Genomic DNA, 22,350 nt, shown 5'->3' on the forward strand with positions numbered 1-22,350 from the left:
ATTCTAAGTTGAACTGAGCTGACAAAGTGTTCAAATAAACCCCTTTCTGGCTAGAAATCTCAATGTAAACACTTACGAAGTTAGAATCCTGCTATTTGTGTACATACAACAGCCAGCCATCTTCTTACTGGAAAGTGCACAGGCTGTATCTAGAAAGGAAACCTACTGAATGTCTCCACTTATAGGACCAGAAATGTCAACTCACATCTCAGCTATAATTAGGATATAAACAATTTTCTTATTCTGAGATTGAACCTTACCATTCATACCAGTCTAAGAAAGAAAAAAACCACACACATACCTGAGTGCATGCACACACACCTGGTCCCATAAGTATACATATATGTATTTAAAAATACATGTATAAATAACACTTACTAGATCAGTTGATGTATGACTGATCTATGGCAATCAAATAAGAAACAACATGAGCTAGGGTTAGTTGTTACAGAGTTTTATTACTGACTTGCAAACTCTCAGCTGTATTGAGTTGAAGCTTGTCATGTTCCCTTGAAGATCCATCCCAAATTACACACCAGGACAGCAGTTCACTTCCGCCAGGCTCATAAAAAAACAAGCGGTGGAAAGAACCAGGAAAGGGGCACATACCCTACTGCTGCCTGCCAGAGAGAGCTGGAGGAGTACTTCACGGACCTGGGGGGCAGAAGCAAAGGTAATCATTCAGTCCCGTTAACTGACTGTAGCAAGTCAGGTATTGCTGCAAGTAAATGCTTGCCTGTGGGCACAGGCACTTTTAACCCAGGCCTTGATGGATGGAGGTGCACAGGGGAGCCAGCCTGGAACAGGAACATAACATAACAGAGGCAAGAAAGACTAGAAGATAAGCCAAAAATATGGGGGGTGCGGGACCAATACAGTGATAGTAAAAGAATCAGACAAACCAAAGAAGGGAGAGAACGGAAGATACAAAAAGAAAAAAGTGAGGACCAGTATTTCTCCTATCTGGATATTGAAGAGCTGAAAAAAAAAAACCAAAACAAAACCCCAAACAAACAATGCTGGAGGAACTCAAAACTAGTAAAATAAGGAGGCAGAGAAACTGTTGGCGCAGAGGGAAACAAAACAGCAGAAACCAGAGTGCCTGAGTACTGAGGGGGTCTTCTGCTGCCTCTCAGGAGTGGCATTAGGCATCAATTACCATGTTAACATCTACACCGGACTGGAAAAGACAAAAGCTCAAGTTTTAATGGCCTCGTAATCCTGCAATGTTTCCAAATTCTAGATTACACATATTTCCAGGTAGAGAAGCCCAGGCAAACTAGCAGGGGATATTTGTAGAGATGGGAAAAGGGAGTATAATGGAGTATCCTTGTGAAACAGGATTGCTACATTCAGGCACACACCCGCCTTCCACACTTCTCCCTATGGTTTGGCCACCAGCTGAGGAACTAACTCAGCTACAAGTTTCTTAATCTCTACTTCCTTCCTCCTGCTGCAATCCACCAGTACAAAACAAAACAATGTTACTCTTGAAACAGAGGTAGGTGCAAGTGATGAGCCTTCCCTCTCTTTTTTGGTATGATTTAGCTGCTACAAAGTCAGGGGCATCCTCCACATAGCTAGTGCCGCAGAGGGTTGAGGAGCAGCTGGATCATAGCAATCATCTGAAAAAGGGAAGAGAACATCTTGAGATGAGTGCAAGCCTGCCAATGCAGAGACATTTGTTGTTGCCTTATCAGCAGATCAGCTGATAATACAGCAGTTACAACTGCTGACTGTGCCTTTGACAAAGATGCTCACGAGTGCAGCATATAAACAGTGGCCTCCAGTACTCACCAGTGGCCTTTGGTAGCAATAAAACCCTCATATGGAGACCAAGGGCCACTTACAGTCCTAATGGTGCTCCCCTTGGGCTCTTCGTGTGTTTGAGGTTACAGCTGCATTCCTCAAATTTACAGCATCTAGCAGCTAATGTTATTCTAGGAGTAAGTTGAATACACATCTGGGATCCAATGGAACATCACTCAATCAAACAATTCCCTAATTATAGAGACTAAGTAAAAAAAAAAAAAAAAAAACCAACAAACTAATGACTTTGTTACATTATCATATGAAAAAGAACACAGCCTTTCCCAACAGGAATGCAAGCTACTTATTAAATCAGTCTGCCCGTTATTGCAATGAAGACTGCCCTTGCAGGTTGCCAGTGGGCTAATGACAGCCACTGCCCTCTGCACCTCCCTGGGGGAAGCTGCTGTCAAAACTGAGCAACGCAGAGGTGACAGTGCACAGAGGCCTTCGGTGCGATGGAACAGGACACGGATGGCCTCTCCTGGCTAACATCCCCAAGCACAAAGTCCTCTCGTTCTCCCAAAGCAGAAGGCAATCCACTGCCTGTGTAAATTGTCCCCGAGGTGAAGGTGAGAGAGCACAGCAGACCCTTTCTCTGTACTGCTCTACTCATCCTGCTGCTTACTGAGCCAGTGACGGTTACACTGCTCACATGCATATTTAGTCAATTTCCCATGTGACTTTTGGGACAAAACCCATTCCTGGAAGGGAAGGAACTGCTGTTTCGACTTGGAAGGAAAGAACCAGAATGGAGACAAAGTGAGATAATGTTTTTCTGGTCCTGCTCAGACTCAGCCTTCAAATTTTAGACAATATTGCCATTAAAAAAAAATAAAAAAATAAAAATAAATTTGTAGTTTCCCCCAGACTCACAGAAAGTAAGACCCTCTGCTCTTCAGGTAACTGTGATTGTAACTTAAGTATGACAGCGGAAAGAGGAGTGTTGAAGATAACAGACCAATTAAATGCTGATTTTTATAAATGAGAATAAGGTAAAGGACTTGGTAGAATTTGAACATGTTGAAAAAAGGCTATTTAGCAGGTAATCACTGGCAACAAGGGCCTAATGTGACATTCTGCCAGGGCCGTTTCTAACGAGGAGCGATGTGTGGGTAGCTACTCCCTTTGCTACAGCTGCCGAGTCTTGTCCTATAATTGTAAGAGCAAAGAATTTTCTACAAATTGATAAAAGTGTAGCACATTAGAGCAAACAGTTTTAAAGGGGATCAGCAAGCACACAAAACAATTTTCTCTGAGCTGAGGAAGTGACCTTGGCGGATAGGCACAGCCACAGCCTCCACACTTTGCTGACAGTTGCCTTATATGTGCTTTATGTGTGGTACTTGTCATTATATTTGCATGCAAAGTAAGCATGCTATGCATTGCGTATGTATCTACGGCTTGAGAGGAGACCAAACAGCAAAGATCAGAGCCGATGAACACCACCTATATATATTTCACTACCATCACACCAAGAAGGCCATACTGTAATGCCTTCAAATCAATTTAAAAGTTGTATATAAGACTCTGAGAGATGTGCACTAGTGGTACTACGAAAAGGGTAAGAGGAAGGACATGGAAAAGGCAGACCGTGGCTGCAGTGTGCCCCTCTGTTCTTGTGCAGATCGGCAGCAGGGCAGGGGAGCTGGCTGCTGCTTTGCATCTTAAAGCTGCCTCTAGGAGGAGGAGGCCACTCTCAAAATTGCTGGTTCAGTGTGAAAGCAAAGGGACTTGCAGCACTGAAACCATCATCGCTCTTGCACCCAGTATCAGCTGAGCAGTGCGACACTGGCAGCTTAACCACCACCCAAAGCACAGGGAGGGCTTTTGAAAAAAGAGGGACTCTCCTAGCTGCAGGCACATTAAGGGCATATTATAAAGCGGATTCCTGCATAGCTCTGCGACTCACAAAACTGCTATATTGACATGGCATCCAGTAATGCCCATCAGTCACTTCCTCATCTCAACAGCAGCTGCGTTTTCTGCAAGAGGAATGGTAGCTAAAAATAATCTGGCTTTGACTTCCTCTTTCAAACCCTCCAGTCTTTTAAAACAGACTTTTTGTTCTCCCAGAAACAGCAAGGAAAATGTAACAGACAAAACCAGAACAGTCACCTGCACAAAGACAACAGTAGCATTAGAAAGCTCAGAGAACAGCAGGAAACTACAGTAAAGATCAGGGACAGTAAAAAAATCATTACATTTCTGAGCCACATCCTCCAAATTCCTTTCCACACTTGCAGCAAGCTTTCTGTTAGGCCTCTACTTGTATGAACCAGTTAGTGGTGCAGATCAAAAGGGGAATACAATCTGGATGTTTCTGAATGCAATTCATTTGCTCATTAAAACATATTAAAAGAAAGAACAGTGCTCAGTAATCACCAAATGCACTCTCACAGCTGCACTGCTGAGCTTTTTACTTCCTCATGGAATAAATGTATTTTACTTTTAATTCTGTGTCACCCTTAGATCTACAAAATGTGTCAATCCCCCACCAAACACGCAAATCGAGAAAAAGAGAATATTCAATTCATCTTTCAGTAACATAGCACTATGTATTCTCCTCCAACAACAGTTCTACAAACACAGGGCTGGTAGGCATCTCCAGACAGCTACACACAGCTGCTTCATATAATCCTTTTCATAAACATACCTAATCCCATATTAAAATATTTAGGAGTTTCATGTATAATTTTTCAATTGTAGCCTGTAATTAGCCTGATACAGACTGTACCTGAAAAATTCCCAAGGCAAGGATGATGCTTTCTACCTGAGTCCAGTTGTCCAGAAGATCCCTAGTCCCATTAAGTATCTCTGAACACTACCACACTATAAATAAAATTATAAGCAGAAATCAGATTGTGACTTACAAACCCGCTATACAGACTGATACCTGAAGTGAGCTCAGTACAGAGGGACAGAAAGAGAAATGGTGAGTACATCTCCACCTCCTATCACGTGTCTCAAATTCCTAATAAATATGTTACACAATGTAAAGGTTAGAAAGTATACAAGAAAGCATGCTGCTGTATAGTTTATCTATTATACCACATACCATGAGCTTTCCCTACAGCATAGCTATTAATAACGCTTTACCCCTTCTCAATCTCAACACCAGAAACCATAAGCAACTCTTCTAGCACTGTAGTATCAACAGCCACCTCACACTTGGCCAAGTCAGAAGCCAAGGCAGGGCCACCACCTAGGCAGGAGATTACAGGAGCTTCTTCTTCCTCTCCCTGAATCCTGTCTCCACTTGGCAGAAAGCATCACCCTCTGTTACCTTCTCCCTCCTCAGCTGCACCCCGCCACCATTTCCACATTCACCACACTGTCCTGTTATATCCTGGTTCCTTTGCCCAACCTCATTGATGCAAACCCACATCCCAACTTCAGGGGTCATAACAAAGTTCTCTGGGCCAGAAAAGATGGTGAGCCCAGAGAGTGCTTGGCACCATCTGTGCGCTATCGCCCAGGCGTTCTGGGGTATGTTACCCTGCTACCCCAGGGCCAGCACAGCACCTCCACACCACTGACAGCTCTAGAAGGGACTAACAGAAGCACAGATGTTACTGATGAACTCTGACCAGGGCTTCTCCTTCAGTGGTATATAACACTAGATAAGAAAAAGCAAAAATAATGAAATCTTTAAATATCTTGGTAGGTGGTCTTAAAAGTAATCACAAGAACATAGAATATTAAGTGGGTTTAGTACCTTTTTAATGGGAAAATGGAGAAAACCAGGAGTTCCAATATACCACAACAAAGAAACAGAGAAAGTAAAAGATCTATAAAGTAAACAGAATCCAAACATAAGCAATGCTTTATTGGGATATAGCAAGCAACCTATCAAATAGGGAACTGGTACAAACAGATTGAACAAGACTCTCTTTTAACAGAGATGTATGGTGACAAGACAGCTTCTTTCAGTATTCAAATCGTTAAGTAAAGCATAAAAAAAAAATCAACCATTACAACACCAATGACAGACAATATTAAAAATGTGCAGAATTTTACTTTTTACAAATTTCTGCATGTTAGAAAACAAGTTATCATAAATTAAAAAAGGAATAAAATGAAGCTTTTTTGTTTTGCAAAGCAACACAAACTTTTAAAAACCAACTATACTTTACATAGAACTACTATTAAAAACAGGTGAAAACAAGCTGAAAATTTAAAGGACAGCAAAAAATACACAACCCAGTTTCACCTGTCCGCAACACCTTCTGCTATCGAAGGGGTTATGTTAGTTGTATATACAGCTTTAAACATTGCAGCATACCGCGAGTAAACCTTAATAAGGTCAAAATAGGACCCTCTGCAAAAAAGGGTGAGTTGGCAAGTGTCAGTCCCATCCTAAAATTATAAGTAGTAATAATTTTAGTATGTCTTTAGTGTAAACCAAACCCTACTTTAATTGGTTTCTGTCTCCCAAAGATGCATGTAAACTTTACTTGGGTTGGGGTGTTTTGTTTTGGGGGTTTTTGGTATATTAATTCATGAAATCAAGAACATGTTGGGCTCAAAAATGAGAATGACATACCTCCCTTTTGATCTGGATACAGTGACGTAGCTATCTCAACATGCTCACTGACACTTCCTAAAAGAGAAAATCATTATGTACTATGTAAAAAATACACACCACCTCTCTCAGTTCAGACTCAGTATATAGTATATTGCCAACTCTATCCAATAGGATATATATCATAATTTGGTTTAAATTCTTAATAGATATATTCTCTCTTTACAAAGTTCCATCACATGAAACCAAATTGCTTATTTATTGTTTGAGGCACAACACGACCCCAATTAGGCAATTCGCTATAAAGAGTTGTTCTTTAGATGTTGTGTCTGTAGAGGTTTTACGTGATATTCATAGATTTTCAGCGCAGGCCCCAGTTTTAATGAAAGTCCAGTCAGTACATCATTTCTTGTCATCAACAGTAATGATTTGCCATCAATTTCCTATAAGAAGAATTAAAGAGTTGATAAAGACAAATGTACAAATCTAACAGATGAGAACAGTCATGCAACAAATGGAAGACTACTACAGGGGATCAATGAGAAAATAGTAGCCTTGATTATCCTGAAACTATGTTTATAGCTGCTAAACACTGCTGTCTGCTTTTCAAGTGCTCACCTGTGCTGACTAATATGTAAATACTATTTAGTCAAGCACAAAACCCAAATGAACCCAATTCCAAAATTCCCTCTTTTTAAATCTGTTTCAAATTAATAGGTACGTGTGCAGATTGCCTAATGATCAGCCATTAAGGGAAGGATACTCTTAAGAAGAAGGCTTATGAAGCGCATTTCAGAAGAATTACCATTGACAGTGATATGCAAGTTTGGACTAGTCAGTATCTGCTAATAACTTCAGATGCCTTCTTTAAAAGACCAACCTTCCCATACATCCTGGGGGTGGGGGCAAGACTCCTGCAATTAGAAATTTCAGAAGGGCCTAACTGGGGATCTCAACGCTCTAAGGGAACTTCTTTTCCTCCACTTACAACAGAAGAAGCTAAGAGCAGCAACTTCCCTGCTTAGGTCTCAACAACTCCTATTTGTTCCTGCTTAAAATTCCCACTTTAAAATCACAGATATGTTTTGTTGGTTTTTTTTTCTCTCCAGCCTTGGCTTTCTGACTTGTTTAGATTAGAAATCCTGTAGGCTTTGGGGTTTTCCTACCTCAAAACCTTGCTCTATGTTTGAAAAGTACCTGTAAATGATTTTTTTCAAAGTCTAAATGGAAGAGGAGGAATCCACATCTCAACTCCTATTCAACTCCTATTTCCGTTTTAGACATGGGACCATCCTTTTCTTTACACATTCTTGCACAGTTCAATCACACTGCGCTACGCGGGAAACAGGAGCTACAGCTACACAGCCGTGCACTGACTGGTGTCTTGCAACACAGCCAGACCTCCCAAGGTAGTCACAGCCCAAAGCAGTATATAGCCTTACATAGCATTGTATAAAGGCATATATATAGCATTGTATATAGCATTGTCCTGCACTGGACTTCACTCTGCTGTTGCTTTCCCTTTTATTTTTAATAATAAACCCCCCTCACTATTAAATGTTGAATTTAACTACTAAATGTTATCAATAGCCAACAACCTGTTCAAATGCTTGCAGATGTTGTTTTCCATGATAATATATTGCCAGAATTCTGTATTTTTATAAACATTCTAAACATCACACATCAGTTTGTCCCACTGCAGCATCTTCCTTGGGAATATTGAACATTGTCTTGGAAATGTCAGAGATCCCATCCTCCATTAAAACTCAACACAAAAAGAGGAAGACGTATTAAAATTTAGCATGAATTTGTCCAGACCGATGTCTCTTATGATTTGACAGTTCATAAATACAAAATATATGGACAAACCACAACAGTCAAAGATCAGCTGAAAGTGGAATTTCTTTAAAGTCTCCCCAAGAGATATGACTGCTAATGCCTCAGAGCGCAATGTAACAGCATTTCTAAAAGAAAAAAAGTTTCCAATAACTTTTACCCAATTATAGCAGGTGCCTCTTTCCAATTACTGTTGAGAATGTTAATGGTTAAAACCAGTTTCAATCCTCTCTTTTCCATTTGTCACAATTCTTTCTGTGGGAATTCTGACACCAGAGAGTATTTTGCTCATTGCTATGACCCATCTGAAGTTGGCTTTTCTGCTGCTGTTCAACGATGCTATGGAGGAAGAACAGCCTCCAGCTTGGCAGGATCCAAGTGAAGTAAATCCAGTACCTGGAACAGGAGAAACTCCAAGAATAGGAAAAATGCACCTATTCCTTTCCCTTCTTCCACAGGGTAACTACTAAGGCTTTCACTGAATACAAACCCAATTCTTTAAATATATCTGGGTAGAAATTAGTGACTATGTATTCCGAATTCAAGTGTTTTATATCTTTGTGTGTATTGTGAGCTTTACCTCTTCCACTTAAACCTGCTTCATAATCATTCTAGTTTTTGGCACCAGGTAAGCTTTTGTATGCTTTGGTGACTTCTCTGAATTTCTTCTCTGCTACTTCTCTATTTTCTGGATCTTTTTTTTCAGGATGCAACTTCAATGCCAACTTTTGGTATGCCTTTTTAATGTCATCTGCAGAGGCACACCTCTGCACAACCAGAGCTAATGGGGGAATTACCCCACTGTGCCAGGATGACCTCAGCAGCAATACCATGTTGTCTTCAGCAAAGAACCAGAGGACCAGTGAAGCTTCAAGTCCACCCAGCACTCCTGCTCTTTCTCCAAGTCACTAAGAACTGTACAGTTTTACAGTACAGCTAACATACAAGGATGGCAGCCAGCATGCTCACATGTTCTTCCATGCCATGGCTTTGCCAGGAAGCAGCAGCAGGCAAGCTAGCACCAAACCCCGGGCTCCCTTCCGGTAAGGCACTGCAGTGATGCCAGCAGACTAGCATCGGGTTACTTGGGCTTATCTGGCTATCGCAATACCAACGGTTAAGCCGCCACAGGGGCGACAATGAAGGTCAGCCATAGCACCAGCATGTCTCAAGACACGGCATACAGCTTCAGTCTTTGAGTGAGCCACAGCCCACTGTGCTCCCCAGGGCTCCTGGCAAAAGCTCAGCCATGTACTGACAAGCAGCAGTTCTTTGAAGTTGTTCACACCCTCATCCTGCATCTGGTCTGTCTCTCTCTTTAGTTATCCTGTGCCTCCAACTATGCACTTGTCTGATTTGCTTGCTGACATTTTTAATTTTTATTTTTTTTATTAGTCAACATCTTTCAGTTGAATCTGTTTTCATCAGTGAGCTCTTCTGACTTGCTGACACCAGTGGAACTCCAAGAAGGAATAATGTATAATCATCATACAATCATTACTTCTTTACTACCACTTACAGCACGGTTTTAACAAAACATTCTGCAGTCCTTAAAATGCTGTAAGAAAAATTCAGGTCTTAAAAATTCTTTGAGTCACTTGCTTTGGGTGAGTCCACAGGCATTCAGATTCATCAAAAGGAAGTGTGGACTCAGTTTCTGTTGTGTAAAAGCTGAATGTAATAATGGATTTCATGATTATATTCTGGGCTACCGAAGTTTCGTAAGGAAACCATTATGCTACCCCTACTGAAGCAGTTCAGTGGAAAACAATTTCCTAGTGTTGTAGGTGAAACAGAATATTTTACCATTTACAGCCTCATTTCCCATCCAGTACGTATTCAGGGCAGTAGCAGATCAAATTAATTTAGGTTTCTGAGGCCCAGGCAAGCTGCAGTACAAATGGCATAGAAAAATGGAGGTAGCCAGAGCTTCAGCTGCATGCCTGGTGACTCTATAGACAAAGGATGGCTAAGGGTTCAAAGAGAACCTGACTGCACTGCCATACCTGGAAGGCCTGTGAGCTCCTGATAAGAAAGACCATAAGTACACAGAGCTGAAGTTAAAGGCTAGTAAACAGTGTAGAGGAAACAGAACACCACCACTGTAGGAGGTTAGGGACAAGGCTGTTCCTGGTGCGTACAGGGGAATGGGCTGGCAGAGCTGGCACGTAGAATCAGGCACTTGCTGCTCTTCAGGCTGCTAAGGAACAGAGGGCGAAGGAAGTGGCAATGACTTCTGCTGTGAGTGTCCATCCCACATCTCCTGGCTGCACATCCTGGTAGCAGCTGTCAGCCTCTCTCTCCAAGGCTTTGGCATAAAGTGAAGTTGGCAACAGAATCACAGCCACATTTCTGCCCATGGCTATTCTAGCAGAGCCCTGGCAACACATTGCTAAAAAGCAGCTTGCTTCAGCTTTCCTCCTGAAGTCACCTGCCCTCACTGCAGAGTAATAATAAAACCTTTACACTCTACTTCTACACTGCATTCCATCAGGCTGTTGCAAATTGCTTTGCCAAAACTCATGAGTTAGCCTCACCTTGCTGCTGCAAGATCAGTAGTAATTACTGCAGTATTATTGACAAGCCAGCTGAGGTGCAGAGAGGTTAAGATATTTGATGAAAGTCAGAGGTATCTGTCAGTATAAGGGAAAAATTCCCAGAGGCCGCAATTACTTTGCCTGTGTGGTTTTTAACCCACATTTCCAGGGCTGTTGAGGAGACAAGGATGCTGGTATTAAGGAATGGATACACTTAATATTTTTGGTCTTGTTTACCCATCTTGAAATTCTAAAAAACTAGTAGCAGCTGCAGGAAGAGCCTCTCTTTGCACCCAGACAGAGAATTACCCAACACCAGCCTTTTTACCCCCAAGAAAAAAGAGCTAAATTTAGATACTCTGTTTCACTCATCAGTTAGGATCAGATGGGATTTCACTGTCCAAGTGCTGAAGGTCAGCAGGATTAACCTGACCAACAGCAATGTTATTTCACATTAGATGCACAATTTCCCTGCAAAGCTGCCAATAACTTGCAGTAGCTTCAGTGCCTTGGAAGGTCAAGCCATCTATTTTGATAACTAAATATAACTGTTGTTAACTAATTTCCTGGTAGTCACACACAAACCTGTAGACTTACCAGAGAAGGTGCTGAACTGACAATCTGGAGATCTAAGTTCCTTCTTTACGGAACGGGTGGGCTGTAAGCCAAGCAAGCCAGCTCCTCTATCCTGCCCCACTAACGCTCCTTACAGGTGTGCTGACAGGTGAGTTACAAGGGGCCATATGACTATTAAGCTCTTTGCTGATCAAATCTACCAAAAGAAGCCATCCATTAGCATCAGCAGCTACAAGGCCCAGAAACGAAGACCCAGCCTCTTTCTCAGACCAAGCCCTACAAACACGCTGCTCCTACACCTAAAAAGATTCTTCCCCTTTATTGCCAGCTTGTCCTTTCCCTGTTCACCTGCAAGGCGCATGGCCAATTTCAATGCAACACATCAGCCCCTTTTTCACCTTAGGCCTGCAACTTGCTTCTTAGGAGCCCCAGACTTTATAAGTACCCTTAAGTGTATTTGCACAACACAGTAAGGAAGAAAGAAATTACCATTCACATTTTAAGTAACAAGACAGCAAAACCAAGTGGGTTGTATAGGGACTGAGTTTGAGACAGAAAATTTGTTTAGATTCCTCACCTTTCAGATGGCTGCTGTAAACACACTCCAACCCATTAACAACACCTTGTAGAACAGTATTATTACTCAAAGACCATAGTCCCATGGATTTTCACCCAAAAATCACCCTATTAATGTAGGATTTTCACTTCCATTTAACTGTATATAAGCAGGTCCATGGCAAAAATGTGCAATGTGAGAAACTGGTGGCAGCCAAAAGGTGTTTCCTAACAGATTTACCTGTTCTTGAAAAGCATTGGCTTGCTCCTCAAATCCAGCTGTTCTGAAATAATTCACAACATCGGTAACAGCCCAGTCAGCAGGATCCGGCGGTCTCCCATTCTCTACTGAACTGCAAAGTGCAAATCCAGACAAGTAATCACTAAACGTGTGCAGAACGTCTGCTGATTCTTTGTGCACACCCTGTGTACATCCCCTCCTCCTTTGTACCTCCAGGAAAAGTATCCTTTGACACAACTCCCCCGATCCTGATACAGAACAGTCACTCCTGTTCCCTTCCATTTCAAAGACCTGATGCTGGGGACAACTGAGGTACCTCTCCCTTTACCAAATAAGAAAAGTACATGAATCTTCACATCAGCCAGAGGTAATCAGTCAGGATCTTTTCCTACAGGTGTGCTGCCTTTGCAGTTGGAGAACAAAGACTACCATGACTGAGGTACCAAATCCCTGCCTTTCAAGACTGCATCTTGTTTTCAGCTACCAAGTACTTATAACGAATTGCAGCATGCGGATTATTCTTTTCCCAGATGAGATTGCACTTCCTTGTAACATGTGCAGAAACTACTGGAAACCATCTTTACCTTGTAAACAAAACAAACCGAACAAAAACAAACAAAAAAAAAGAGGCACCAATGATTGCACTAATTGTCCAATATAGAAGATTTCCCAAAAGTGTTTTTGGACTCATCTTTGGACAAATCTATGGACAAAGCTATTCTAAAATAGCTATGAATCCAAGAAAACATCTGTTAAACACAATCAGAATTAATTCCTTCTGCGACTGACCTTTCCACAGTAGCAAAAACAACCAATCCCTCATATTACTATCCTTCTGTATTTCTTATCCTCAACCTGCCATCACCCTATCTCAGATAACTTTTGCATATCTTCAAATTCTTGGTAAAAAAGACACACAGTGAGCTTGATTGCCTTTCCTATAGCAATGTAGGAGGATGAAAGGCAAGATATCAACAGAAAGAACTTCTTTAACATGTTTCTCCAACTAGAAGTCCCAAAGTTCATGCCAGATGTTTTCCGCTGTTCTGCATGCTTAACCATAATGCTAATGAAGAAACAGCAAAAATGTACAGATCGGGGCAGGTGTCAGAATCCTGTCCATTTCAGGTCCTGAAGCTTAGAGGCAGGACTTTGATTTTCAACAGCACCAGCTGGAAAAGAAGCACAGATTGTACTCTCCTGACAGCATTTTTGTTCTGTCCTTCAAATTTTTCTTTTCCAACTGTCACCACCTCTTGTCTTGCCTAGACTGGCATGTCTTTCAGCAAAATAACTGAGTGAATTGGGAGCCAACCATTTTTCCAACCAGCCATGAAGAGGAGCAAACAGAATCACACAGAGTACCTCCCACCACTGTTTCTACAACATCCCAGTTTCTACAACGAGCTGAGCCCTGGGAAGGAGGATTCCTGAACACAATGATTTTTGCTTCTCCTCTAACTCTGGGAATGCATATGTCAATACGGCAACAAAACTCTGGTCCTAGGCACTCACACTGTAACCTTGATATCACACTGTATGCTGCACTTGACCTTGTAAAAGCAGTTTCTTTCACTTATCACATGGAATATACACATACCTCAGAGCAACCAGCAAAGGGCCTGAGTTTCTTACTTTTGCTCATCAAGTAACGACTTCATGAATCGCTTCACTGATTGTGATTACATAGAAAGGCAACACTCAGCAAAATTGAAAATGAGGCTATCTGGCCTTATCAGAGCAGCACTTTTTTTTTTTTTTTTTTAATCAAAGAATGCTTTTCAATTAAGATTTTTGGTGTTGTGCACATTCTGAGGCTTAAGAAGTAAAGCCTACACATATTTGTAAAAGCAGCATTTGAAGAATTATATTTAAATTCACATAGCTCTTCTTTTACTGCTAGGGAACTACAGCCTCATCCAGCCCCATCCCAGGCTCAACTGCAATGATTTCAGGGGCTCTACCTTAGTCATTAACTAATCACAGGAAATAATCGCAAGTTCTGGCCTCAAGGAATAGCATCATGCTGGACCTCAGGTGGAGCCAATTTCCACAGATACAGCTGCAGAAGACTCAAAGGCATGTGGCAGACTGTTGGAAGCTGGCTGGGTTTTAACCCATTTACCCACACAGATGCTCATTTGGCTTATGGACTTCAGCAGCCTCCTTCTTGCCCTGCTGTTGCACATGGTTCTATTCTTTAGGCAAGAAAAAGAAATACATAACAGCCATGGCTTAGCTGTACACCAGTTTATGCCAGACATCCTGGATGCTGTAAAATATTAAGAGGACTGGCATTTTATGGTTTGTAAAGAGATACTAGATGCACTGATAATGAATAAAGATTAGGTTTGTCTGCTTTTCACCACTGTCCCTGTGCCTTTATTGCCATCATGTGGCAGAAGCAGCAAGGCCTGAAAGGATATAGCTGTGAACAAACGGATTTTATCCAAGCTATTTATAACCACTTCAGGAAAGCGCCAAATGTTTCCTTTGTAGATATGCACACATACAATACTGTATACATTCGTTCAGACACCAGAGCTCCTGATCAGTTTAATTACAATCCCCATCAGTTCCAAAAAAACACCTTCTCAATCCATAGTTGAGCCTTTATCACGTAAGCCTCAGGGGGAAACGATTAAATGTGAACTGTCCTTGCTTTGACTGCCTCCCTTCTCCTCCCACCACACAGCGCTCACTGTAGAAGCAAGACTGCCAAATGAAGGTGGCTTCTGAGGGACATACACGATATAATCTATTCATAGTCACTGAACAGGAAAATGCGTTTTATGTTGGTGTGGTACAACCAGTGCCTCAAGTGAAGAGGGAGCATGCTGATTTTAATGGCTGTCATCAGATCTTTTGATGCGGTCAGAATCAGGTGTTTTATCAGCAACCTGAAGTGACCATTATTATTATTTATATTACTCTCGTGCCTGGGAGCCTAAGCATTCTCAAGTTTTCTTGGAAGACTTACGGAAAAGGGATCTGAGGGAGAAGAATGAGGTGCAGCTTTGCAGAAATGCTGCAGTTTGAGAGGAAAGACTAAGAAATCTCTCTAGTATCTTTCTTTGTGTTGGTTTTTGTCTTTTTTTTTAATGTATCTATATATTTATAGATCTATCTCAGCATGGCTTCTACAACTCTAAAGCAGTAAGGCTGAATTTTTCCCCACAGAACTTCATTTCTCAGATCATAACTTCACTCAGAATTGCTAGTCCTAATCTAAGAATTGCTGACCTTTGAGGATACAGAAATGCCTCCAGAACAGTTCCTATCCCTTAGCCTACAGTCTACCACACTAAAGAAAACTGTAGAGCAGTGCACACCCTGCCTCCGTCATATTCCCACCCTAGGTCTGAACCCATCAGCAGTTTAGGGCTTCTCCAGCAAACAGCTTAAAATATCTGTTTCAGAAGAGAACTGACACCAAAAGCATACGTTGCTGCTACTACCTAGCTCTAGATGGCTAGGCAGTCAGTAGAGAAGGGTGTATGTCTCTGAATGAGACAGACGGGAGTCTTCCATACAGGACACTTCTCTCTATTAGGCGCTGTTCTGCAAAAGCCACTAGCAGACCCGTGAGCAGAGGCAGGGTATTGATTACAGTGCTACCATCTGCTTTAGTCTCTGGGTTGAGAGGAGAAGTCAATAGAGAAAGGTACAACCCTAACTTAAGTTACTAGGCTCCTACATCTCTCCATTACTATATAGTCCTCCCACACATCACTTTTGATCAATTCAGTGCCTGAGAATTTTCGAAGTTGAAATACAATAAAAAGTAATTGAGTACAGGGAAGGTTTGAAATGAGCAAAGGAATAACCCTTATTGCCAACCATATTAAGTCAAAGGAAAACTACAATCAAAATCCATGTGCTGTTTACATAAGCCAAACACTATGGATTCACTTACTTTTTGACATCCAGAGAGCCATTTTCCTTGTTTTCCATGTCAACAGTTAGCATGGGGAGGATAGAGGTTTCTTTTACTTCAGCAACTGATCAATAAGGGGGAAAAAAAGCTGTGTTTAATTATTGGTAGTATGAAAAGAGCACACAATATAACAGAAACAAGCATTCTACAGGGATACAACCATGTTTCCACCAGAGCGTAAGGTGCTGTCAAAGACCGCTTTCCTCAGAAGCCTGGCAAATAGCTAATGAACTAGGAAAACCTGACCTATGCTGCAAATGCAAGAAATATTTCATGCCTGAAAATCAAGGAAGGTAATACTACTTTTGATCCTTTTTGAGACTAAGAGAATTTAGATCGAACTATATATTCATACACATAGAGACTGACGTGCAATATATAACTAGGTATCGAGAGAGCTTATTATGCCTTTAGCCATCCTGCTACACAGAGGACACGAACACACATATCATCTTATCCCTAGTGAGGTTTTGAAATCCGTAGCCTTGTTTTACAAATGGGGAATCTGGGATACAGATGAGCACAAAATGACTTACACCCATCTCACACAAAGCTGGTAAGCAGTTACTAATTGAGTGCCAAACTCCTGAGGCCTAAATCAGTATCTTATCCATAAGACCATCCTTCCTGTACTAGCACAGCTGCTTCTACAGGTATGGCATACTGAACCCTGAAAAGGAAAGGAGCATACAAAAGACACAGGAGACAATCCAGTTTGTTTCCCTCCTCGCAGCGTGCTGGAGTACTTCCACCAGACAGCTTTTTCCACTGCTCCATGGAACACGCAGAAATGACCCGTGCCTTTTCTTTCTGCTCTCAAGTAAGCCATTTCTATTTCCGAGAGCACCAAAGAACTGACCAAGGACTCAGGATGTTCTTGCTGTAGAATTAATGGATGCCAGTGAAATGTAACAGAGCTCTGGGAAGTACAGAATAGGGAAATCACACTCTTCAGCTAAAACTTTGCAAAAAACATAGGATAGCAATTAATACTGCTGTTAGGGGGGAAATAAAAAAAAAGACCCTTTATTACACTGCTAGCAGCACGTAAAGCACCACGAAAACAGTAACAAACTAATCGAAAAGATGCTGCTTCCTGCATCACTGACCAAATAACTCGCACACATTCCTTCAAATCACTTCTTGGTTCACCTGAGGTGACTGCAAAACGACACCCGCACCAGCCGGTCCCGCCGCGGCCGCAGGACCCGGCAGCCGCCCGGGGCTCGGGGCAGGGCACCTTCGGCGGAGCCCCGGCCCCCGCAGCCCCCCGGCGCCGGGGGGGTCCCGGGGCTCCCCTTCCCCCGCGGCGGGGCGAGGAGACGGCGCCGCCGGGGCTGTGTGACACGCGTTCACCATTTTACAAGCATCTCCGAAACCGTTCGCCAGGCAGCACTGCACCACATTGTCATTTTTGGGCTGGGGGGGGGGGAGGGGGGGGGGGGGGGAAGTAAGACAGAAAAACCTACCTACGAGCAACTAAACCAAAGCATTGCTACAGGCTGCTCCGGAGCAGCGGAGCCCCCGGCTCCCGCCCCCCCGCCGGCAGCGGGGCGCTCTGAGGCGGCTCAGTTTGACACCGGGCAGCAGCCCCGCCTGGCTCCCGGCCCGCGTGACGCGGCCGCCACACTCGGCCCGCGCCAACCGCCGCCCGCGTCATGGCGGCCGTTTTAAAGGCGCAGCGCTGCGCCGCCCCCCCCCGCCGCGGGGTCCCCCCGCCGGCCGCCCCGCAGCAGCCCCCTCGCACCGCCCCGCGGAGGCTCGGGAGGGGACCCCGGGAGCTCCGCCGGGCTGGCGGGGGGAGCGGGGAGCGGCTGCCCTCCGGCAGCAGCGCCGGGGCCGGGGGCATGCGGGGGCGCCCGCGGCACACGGCCCGGCAGCGGCACCCGGCGCCACCTTCGTGACCCGAGTTTCTCTCGGGACCTCCCTGTGCGCGGTTCCTCTCCTCCTGCCGAGGGGGTGTACGAAGTGGCGGCAGGAGCCGGGGGAAAGGGGGAGAATCCGCAGGTAGCTGCGAAGGGTGCAGTACCTGAGGCGAGGAGACGTTACACGAAGCGGGAAACGGGATCAGCCAGATCTCGGAAAACGGATAAAGTGGCATAAAATTCCTTTCTAGTATGAGCTTGTCAACTTGCCGGGGAACGGCAGACACTTGGCTTCCTCTGGAACCGGAGCACCGGCAGGCTCAGGGTGACCAAGGACAACACGGCTGTGCCACCCCACTGTGCCACCCCACTGTGCCACCCCACTGTGCCACCCCTGGCAGCGGGGCCAGGGAGGAGACTGAGACCGCCACACCCGGGGACAGCTACATCTCTTACTCCTGTAAGCACCGTGCCTTACTTCAGGAGGAGACCCACGGACACCTACAGGATTTGCTGTACAGCAAAAAGTACAACTCCGAGTGCCTACAAAATGACAGACTGGCCCACAGGCAATAAAACCTCACCCGCAGAGATTAATATAACTGTTGTTAACTTTCTCCAGCAATTATGACTTTTTTTTCTTTATTACACAATTTTTTAAATTTCTTCTTCCAAATTTCTCTTGATTCAGGATGTTTTCTAACAGCATAGAAGTGTCATGTGGATGATGTGCTGTCACGGGCTAGGGAAAGTTAAGCAAGTGATACCAACTGACCAACATACCCTGCCTTTCCCACACACGGGCTTCGCAGGCTTACCCTCCAGCACCAGGGCTGACCACTCCAACCACAGCTCAGGTGCTGTGACCTTTTGAGCATCCTTAGTAGTCTGGGTTAGTACAAATTTGTGGAATGTTTTACTTGCAGACTTCCCTTCTGAGTCGCACCGCTCAAATTACACCCTTGCTGTTCACTGAGAGTGAAGGGGGACATTACCAGCTACCTGGAGATTTGTACAGAACCAACTGGTGACTTCAGCCTGGCTTCTACAGAGCAAGTCCCAGCTCCATGACACGAGTGTCCCAGCCGGCACTGACAGACGGCGCCTGCTGGCCAGCAGAGCGGGCGCAGGGCTGTCCCAGGCAACATGCATCTGTCTCACTCCCAGAAAAAACTTACTACATCCTGGCTGCGTGTGTGAACAGAGATCAGTCACCTAACTGCTAACCGGACACAGTTACAAGCACGAAAATCACAGGAAAAGCGTACCTCTCCGCAAAGGACTGTAGACATCACTTCCCCAACCATTTCATTTTGCCTGACTTACCTGCTGCCAAATAAATGGCCGAAGCTCACAGAAACAATGCAAACAATGGGACTCAAGTGTTGATAGGAGCGTGGAGAACAGAGAGCAGTGGGAGTCCTTACTGCTTTGAAATTTAAATAAATACAGATAAGCAAGTTAAATAGAGTATTAAACATACTGCACCCTAAAGAAAACCCTTACTTCACATCCCAAAGCATACTATAAAATGTGGCATACTTGCATTGAATGAGAAAGCCATGCAAGGCAATTCTTTTTTTCCTCTCAAGAAATAAGCATTCTAAATGAGACTGTAATGAGTTTTCTGTATCAGCTGGTTTCTAACTTTGGTAATGAACTGACATTTGAGGATACAAATATAAAACAGCTATTTTACTCACACTCTTCCCTTCCTTCCATCATGTTCTTCAATTAATCCTCAGAGTATTCGAAGTGAGGCTCATGCAGTGCGTGCATTCTCTCAGAAGGACCTTGAACAGAAGAGAGAGGAATTTTAAGAAAATGGGCTGTGGAAAAACTCAGTATGGAATACGATCTGTGGTTTGTATTTTCATTCATTTGGGTAAGGTAATTTAATTAAAACAAGATTACATCCGGTGGGAGACAAAGCTGGAAAGTGAATTAGGCTTTTGTTTGACTATTTGCATCTTGCTTCTGGCAAAAAAAAGTTTCCAGGCCACGTAGGGTACAAAGTGAGAACAGGGCTGGCAGATCCAGGTTGAGGGGTCAGACCTGTTCTCAACTTCTGCTGTTACACAAGGGAGACACATGCAGAAGTCAGTGTAGGCGTTGGACACCAACTGTTTTCTGGATATTGGGAAATGCTGGTTTTCTACTGGAAACCTTTGTTTTGTGACAGCAGCACACAAAGACAAAATATGCTGCGCATGTGGCAGAGGAGAGCACGGCACCCTTAGCTGTGCAGTGGGGACTGAATTTCAGCTCCCCCGGAGCACAATGAAGCCCTTTAAACCTTTCTCACTCCAGTGTCCTGGGTAAAAATAGGGTTGCACGTGTTCGTGGGGAAAGCTAAGGAAGAAAACAAGGGAGAGCTTTGGTGGCTTCGCATTGAGGGGTGCCAGGAAAGCTCCTCTGCGTAAACTAGACTTACACAAAGCACAGTGGACTATATCCGCGTATAAAGCATGTGTTTATTTGTCAACAACGACCGAACGTGCCAGCGCTACCCCCGGCACAAGGGCCGGCGCTCAGCGGGCGCAGCCCCCGCGCAGGGCGGGCCGCAGCCCCTGGGCCGCCCCGGGCGGCGGGAAGAGCCGCGGGGCCGCTCCCGCCCGCGCGCCGCCCCGCCAATAGCCGCCCGCCTGGCGGCCGCGGGGCCTGCCGGGAACTGAAGGCCGGCGGGGGCCGCCCGGCGGCTCTGGGGCCGCGGTGGCGCTCTGGGAGCGGCTGGCTGCCGCTGCTTACCGAGCCACGGCGCGGCGTAGCCGCCGCGAGGGGCTACGCTTCTCCTCCGGGTGTTCAGGGAGACGTTTCGGGGCTGGCGCTGGTCATTTGTGGCTCCTGGCACCTCACAGAGGGAGAGGGTGAACCAGAAGGTGAACCAGGTAGCTCGCATGCCCATGGATGTCATCCGAACGTGACTAGCGGCCAGAAATCATCCGCCTCTCCGAATGTGCTGCACTGGGGCAGGGGAAGCCATCAGGGGGCACAGGCTGGTTGTAGGTAATTCCCATCGCAGGTGTGGAAGTGGCACAGGGTTAAGATGACTGCCTACCACCCAAACTGAATTAGTGCATAGCTATTTCCAGTCTATTAGTAGCAGCAGACTTAAAAAATCCCTTTTGCATCATTTCCTTCCTAGCAATGAAGGGCTAAAAAGGGACCTTCCAGGCCACAGAGTCCGGCCTCCTGCCATGGCAGGCGCATCCACACAGCCTCACACCACCACATCCATACCTGGTGCGGCCCAGAGCCGGCTCAGCTGCCTGAATGACCAGAGCCCTTTTAGACTCTCTAATAAGCTCTGCATTTTCTGAGCTCATTCCCCTTTCCTCTTTGTGTACATCCACCTTCCAGCAACAGGCTTTTGGAGCTGCACCCTGGGGTGCAGTAGGGTCTCAGCAGTACCTTCCATCTTCCCTGTCTGCTCTGAATAGCCCCTGTCTCCACACCACACTTACAGAACTTTTTTAATCACACCTATATGGCACTGATGATTTTAGACATCCTAGGATTGGTAAGTACCTCAGGGTCTTTTCCACAGTCCCCGTCAGTTACCGTACACAGAGAAACAGGCATAATCCCTGTTACTGGTCCAGGTTGCACTTTTCCAGCACTTCATTCTCAGCTAAGATCTTTTCCACTCCAGTCCATATTCTTTCTAGCTTGAAAAGAATTTTGCCACTTACCTTGCTCCACAGCATCGACAGCTTAATACCTGTCGTCCTGCTCTCCCTTCCCTACTTTGGCATTGCAGGGAGGGATGAGGGACAGTTCTCCAGCAAGGTACTCCCAGTCCGCCCAGAGTCCAGCAGTGAAGCACCTCTCTTCAGTTCCTGCCTTGGCCAGGAAGGTCATCCAAAAGCCATGCTGTGTCTTCTTCGCACTCCCCATCTGATCTGCCAGGGTTTTCTGTGTGGCTGAGCACTGTCATGCTGCTCTGAAGTTCTGCATAAAGCCTAGACAAAAGGCCAAAGATAGCATTGGTCTAAAGCAAGTGTGGAGGGAAGGAAGGCAGAAAATCCGTGGCAAGAATCTGGCACAGTGACTTGTACCAACCGGGCATTCATTTCAAAGGCAGTTAAGTTGAAGTGCATGTTTAAATACTAGGTGAGAGCACAAAAGTCAGTCACCCTTGATTTATATTCCATGCAGTTACCTGGGTACCCTCTCCTAAGGGAAAAAACAGGGCCTGTAGATATGCAAAAAGTTTTGTAAAAGCTCCGGGCTTCAGGATCAACATGGATTAAGAGCTCTGCAGGTGCATGGTGCTGAATCAGCAATACAGCTCCCTTGCTGCAAGCCTGGAGGGGAGGAGGACTGCTCAGGTTTACTGACCAGGCAGTAATTAATAGGATGGCAAAGACCCTCTGTTTTGTCCTCATGGGCAATCCTTTACGTCTTTGCTTTAGTATGCTAAGGTCCTTTTTACTCAAAAAGCGTTATCCAACCTTTTTTTTTTTTTT

The 22,350-nt window shown here is 44.6% G+C and overlaps 1 protein-coding gene across 5 annotated transcripts; it reads right to left on the bottom strand.

Annotated features, from left to right (window-relative positions):
- Positions 1 to 418: 418 nt before the first annotated feature.
- Positions 419 to 20,375, bottom strand: SAMD13 (sterile alpha motif domain containing 13). 5 transcript variants are annotated; one of them, XR_005830218.1, is made up of 5 exons: positions 17,486 to 17,635; positions 15,996 to 16,080; positions 12,080 to 12,191; positions 6,356 to 6,777; positions 419 to 654 (listed from the first exon to the last, which is right to left on the bottom strand). XR_005830218.1 is itself a non-coding variant. In XM_040611165.1 (5 exons), the coding sequence occupies exons 3-5, from the start codon at positions 16,046 to 16,048 to the stop codon at positions 6,634 to 6,636; spliced, it is 309 nt and encodes a 102-aa protein (XP_040467099.1). In that variant the 5' UTR covers positions 16,049 to 16,080; positions 19,208 to 19,307; positions 19,585 to 20,375; the 3' UTR covers positions 5,618 to 6,633. The 5 variants fall into 5 exon arrangements, 3 of the variants coding, with proteins under 3 accessions (XP_040467099.1, XP_040467101.1, XP_040467102.1); XR_005830219.1 differs by lacking the exon at positions 419 to 654 and adding an exon at positions 5,527 to 5,600; XM_040611165.1 differs by lacking the exons at positions 419 to 654; positions 17,486 to 17,635 and adding exons at positions 19,208 to 19,307; positions 19,585 to 20,375 and having other exon boundaries at positions 5,618 to 6,777.
- Between the last annotated feature and the right edge of the window lie 1,975 nt (positions 20,376 to 22,350).

Source organism: Falco naumanni, chromosome 11, assembly GCF_017639655.2.
Source record: "Falco naumanni isolate bFalNau1 chromosome 11, bFalNau1.pat, whole genome shotgun sequence".
Classification (NCBI taxonomy): Eukaryota; Metazoa; Chordata; class Aves; order Falconiformes; family Falconidae; genus Falco; species Falco naumanni.

Coding starts and splice junctions, on each gene's coding strand:
- SAMD13 (XM_040611165.1), bottom strand. CDS start 16,048: ATGCTAACTGTTGACATGGAAAACAAGGAAAATGGCTCTCTGGATGTC. Junction 12,192..15,995: donor GGCTCTCTGGATGTCAAAAA/GTAAGTGAATCC, acceptor TGCACTTTGCAG/TTCAGTAGAGAATGGGAGAC. Junction 6,778..12,079: donor CCAATGCTTTTCAAGAACAG/GTAAATCTGTTA, acceptor TTCTTCTTATAG/GAAATTGATGGCAAATCATT.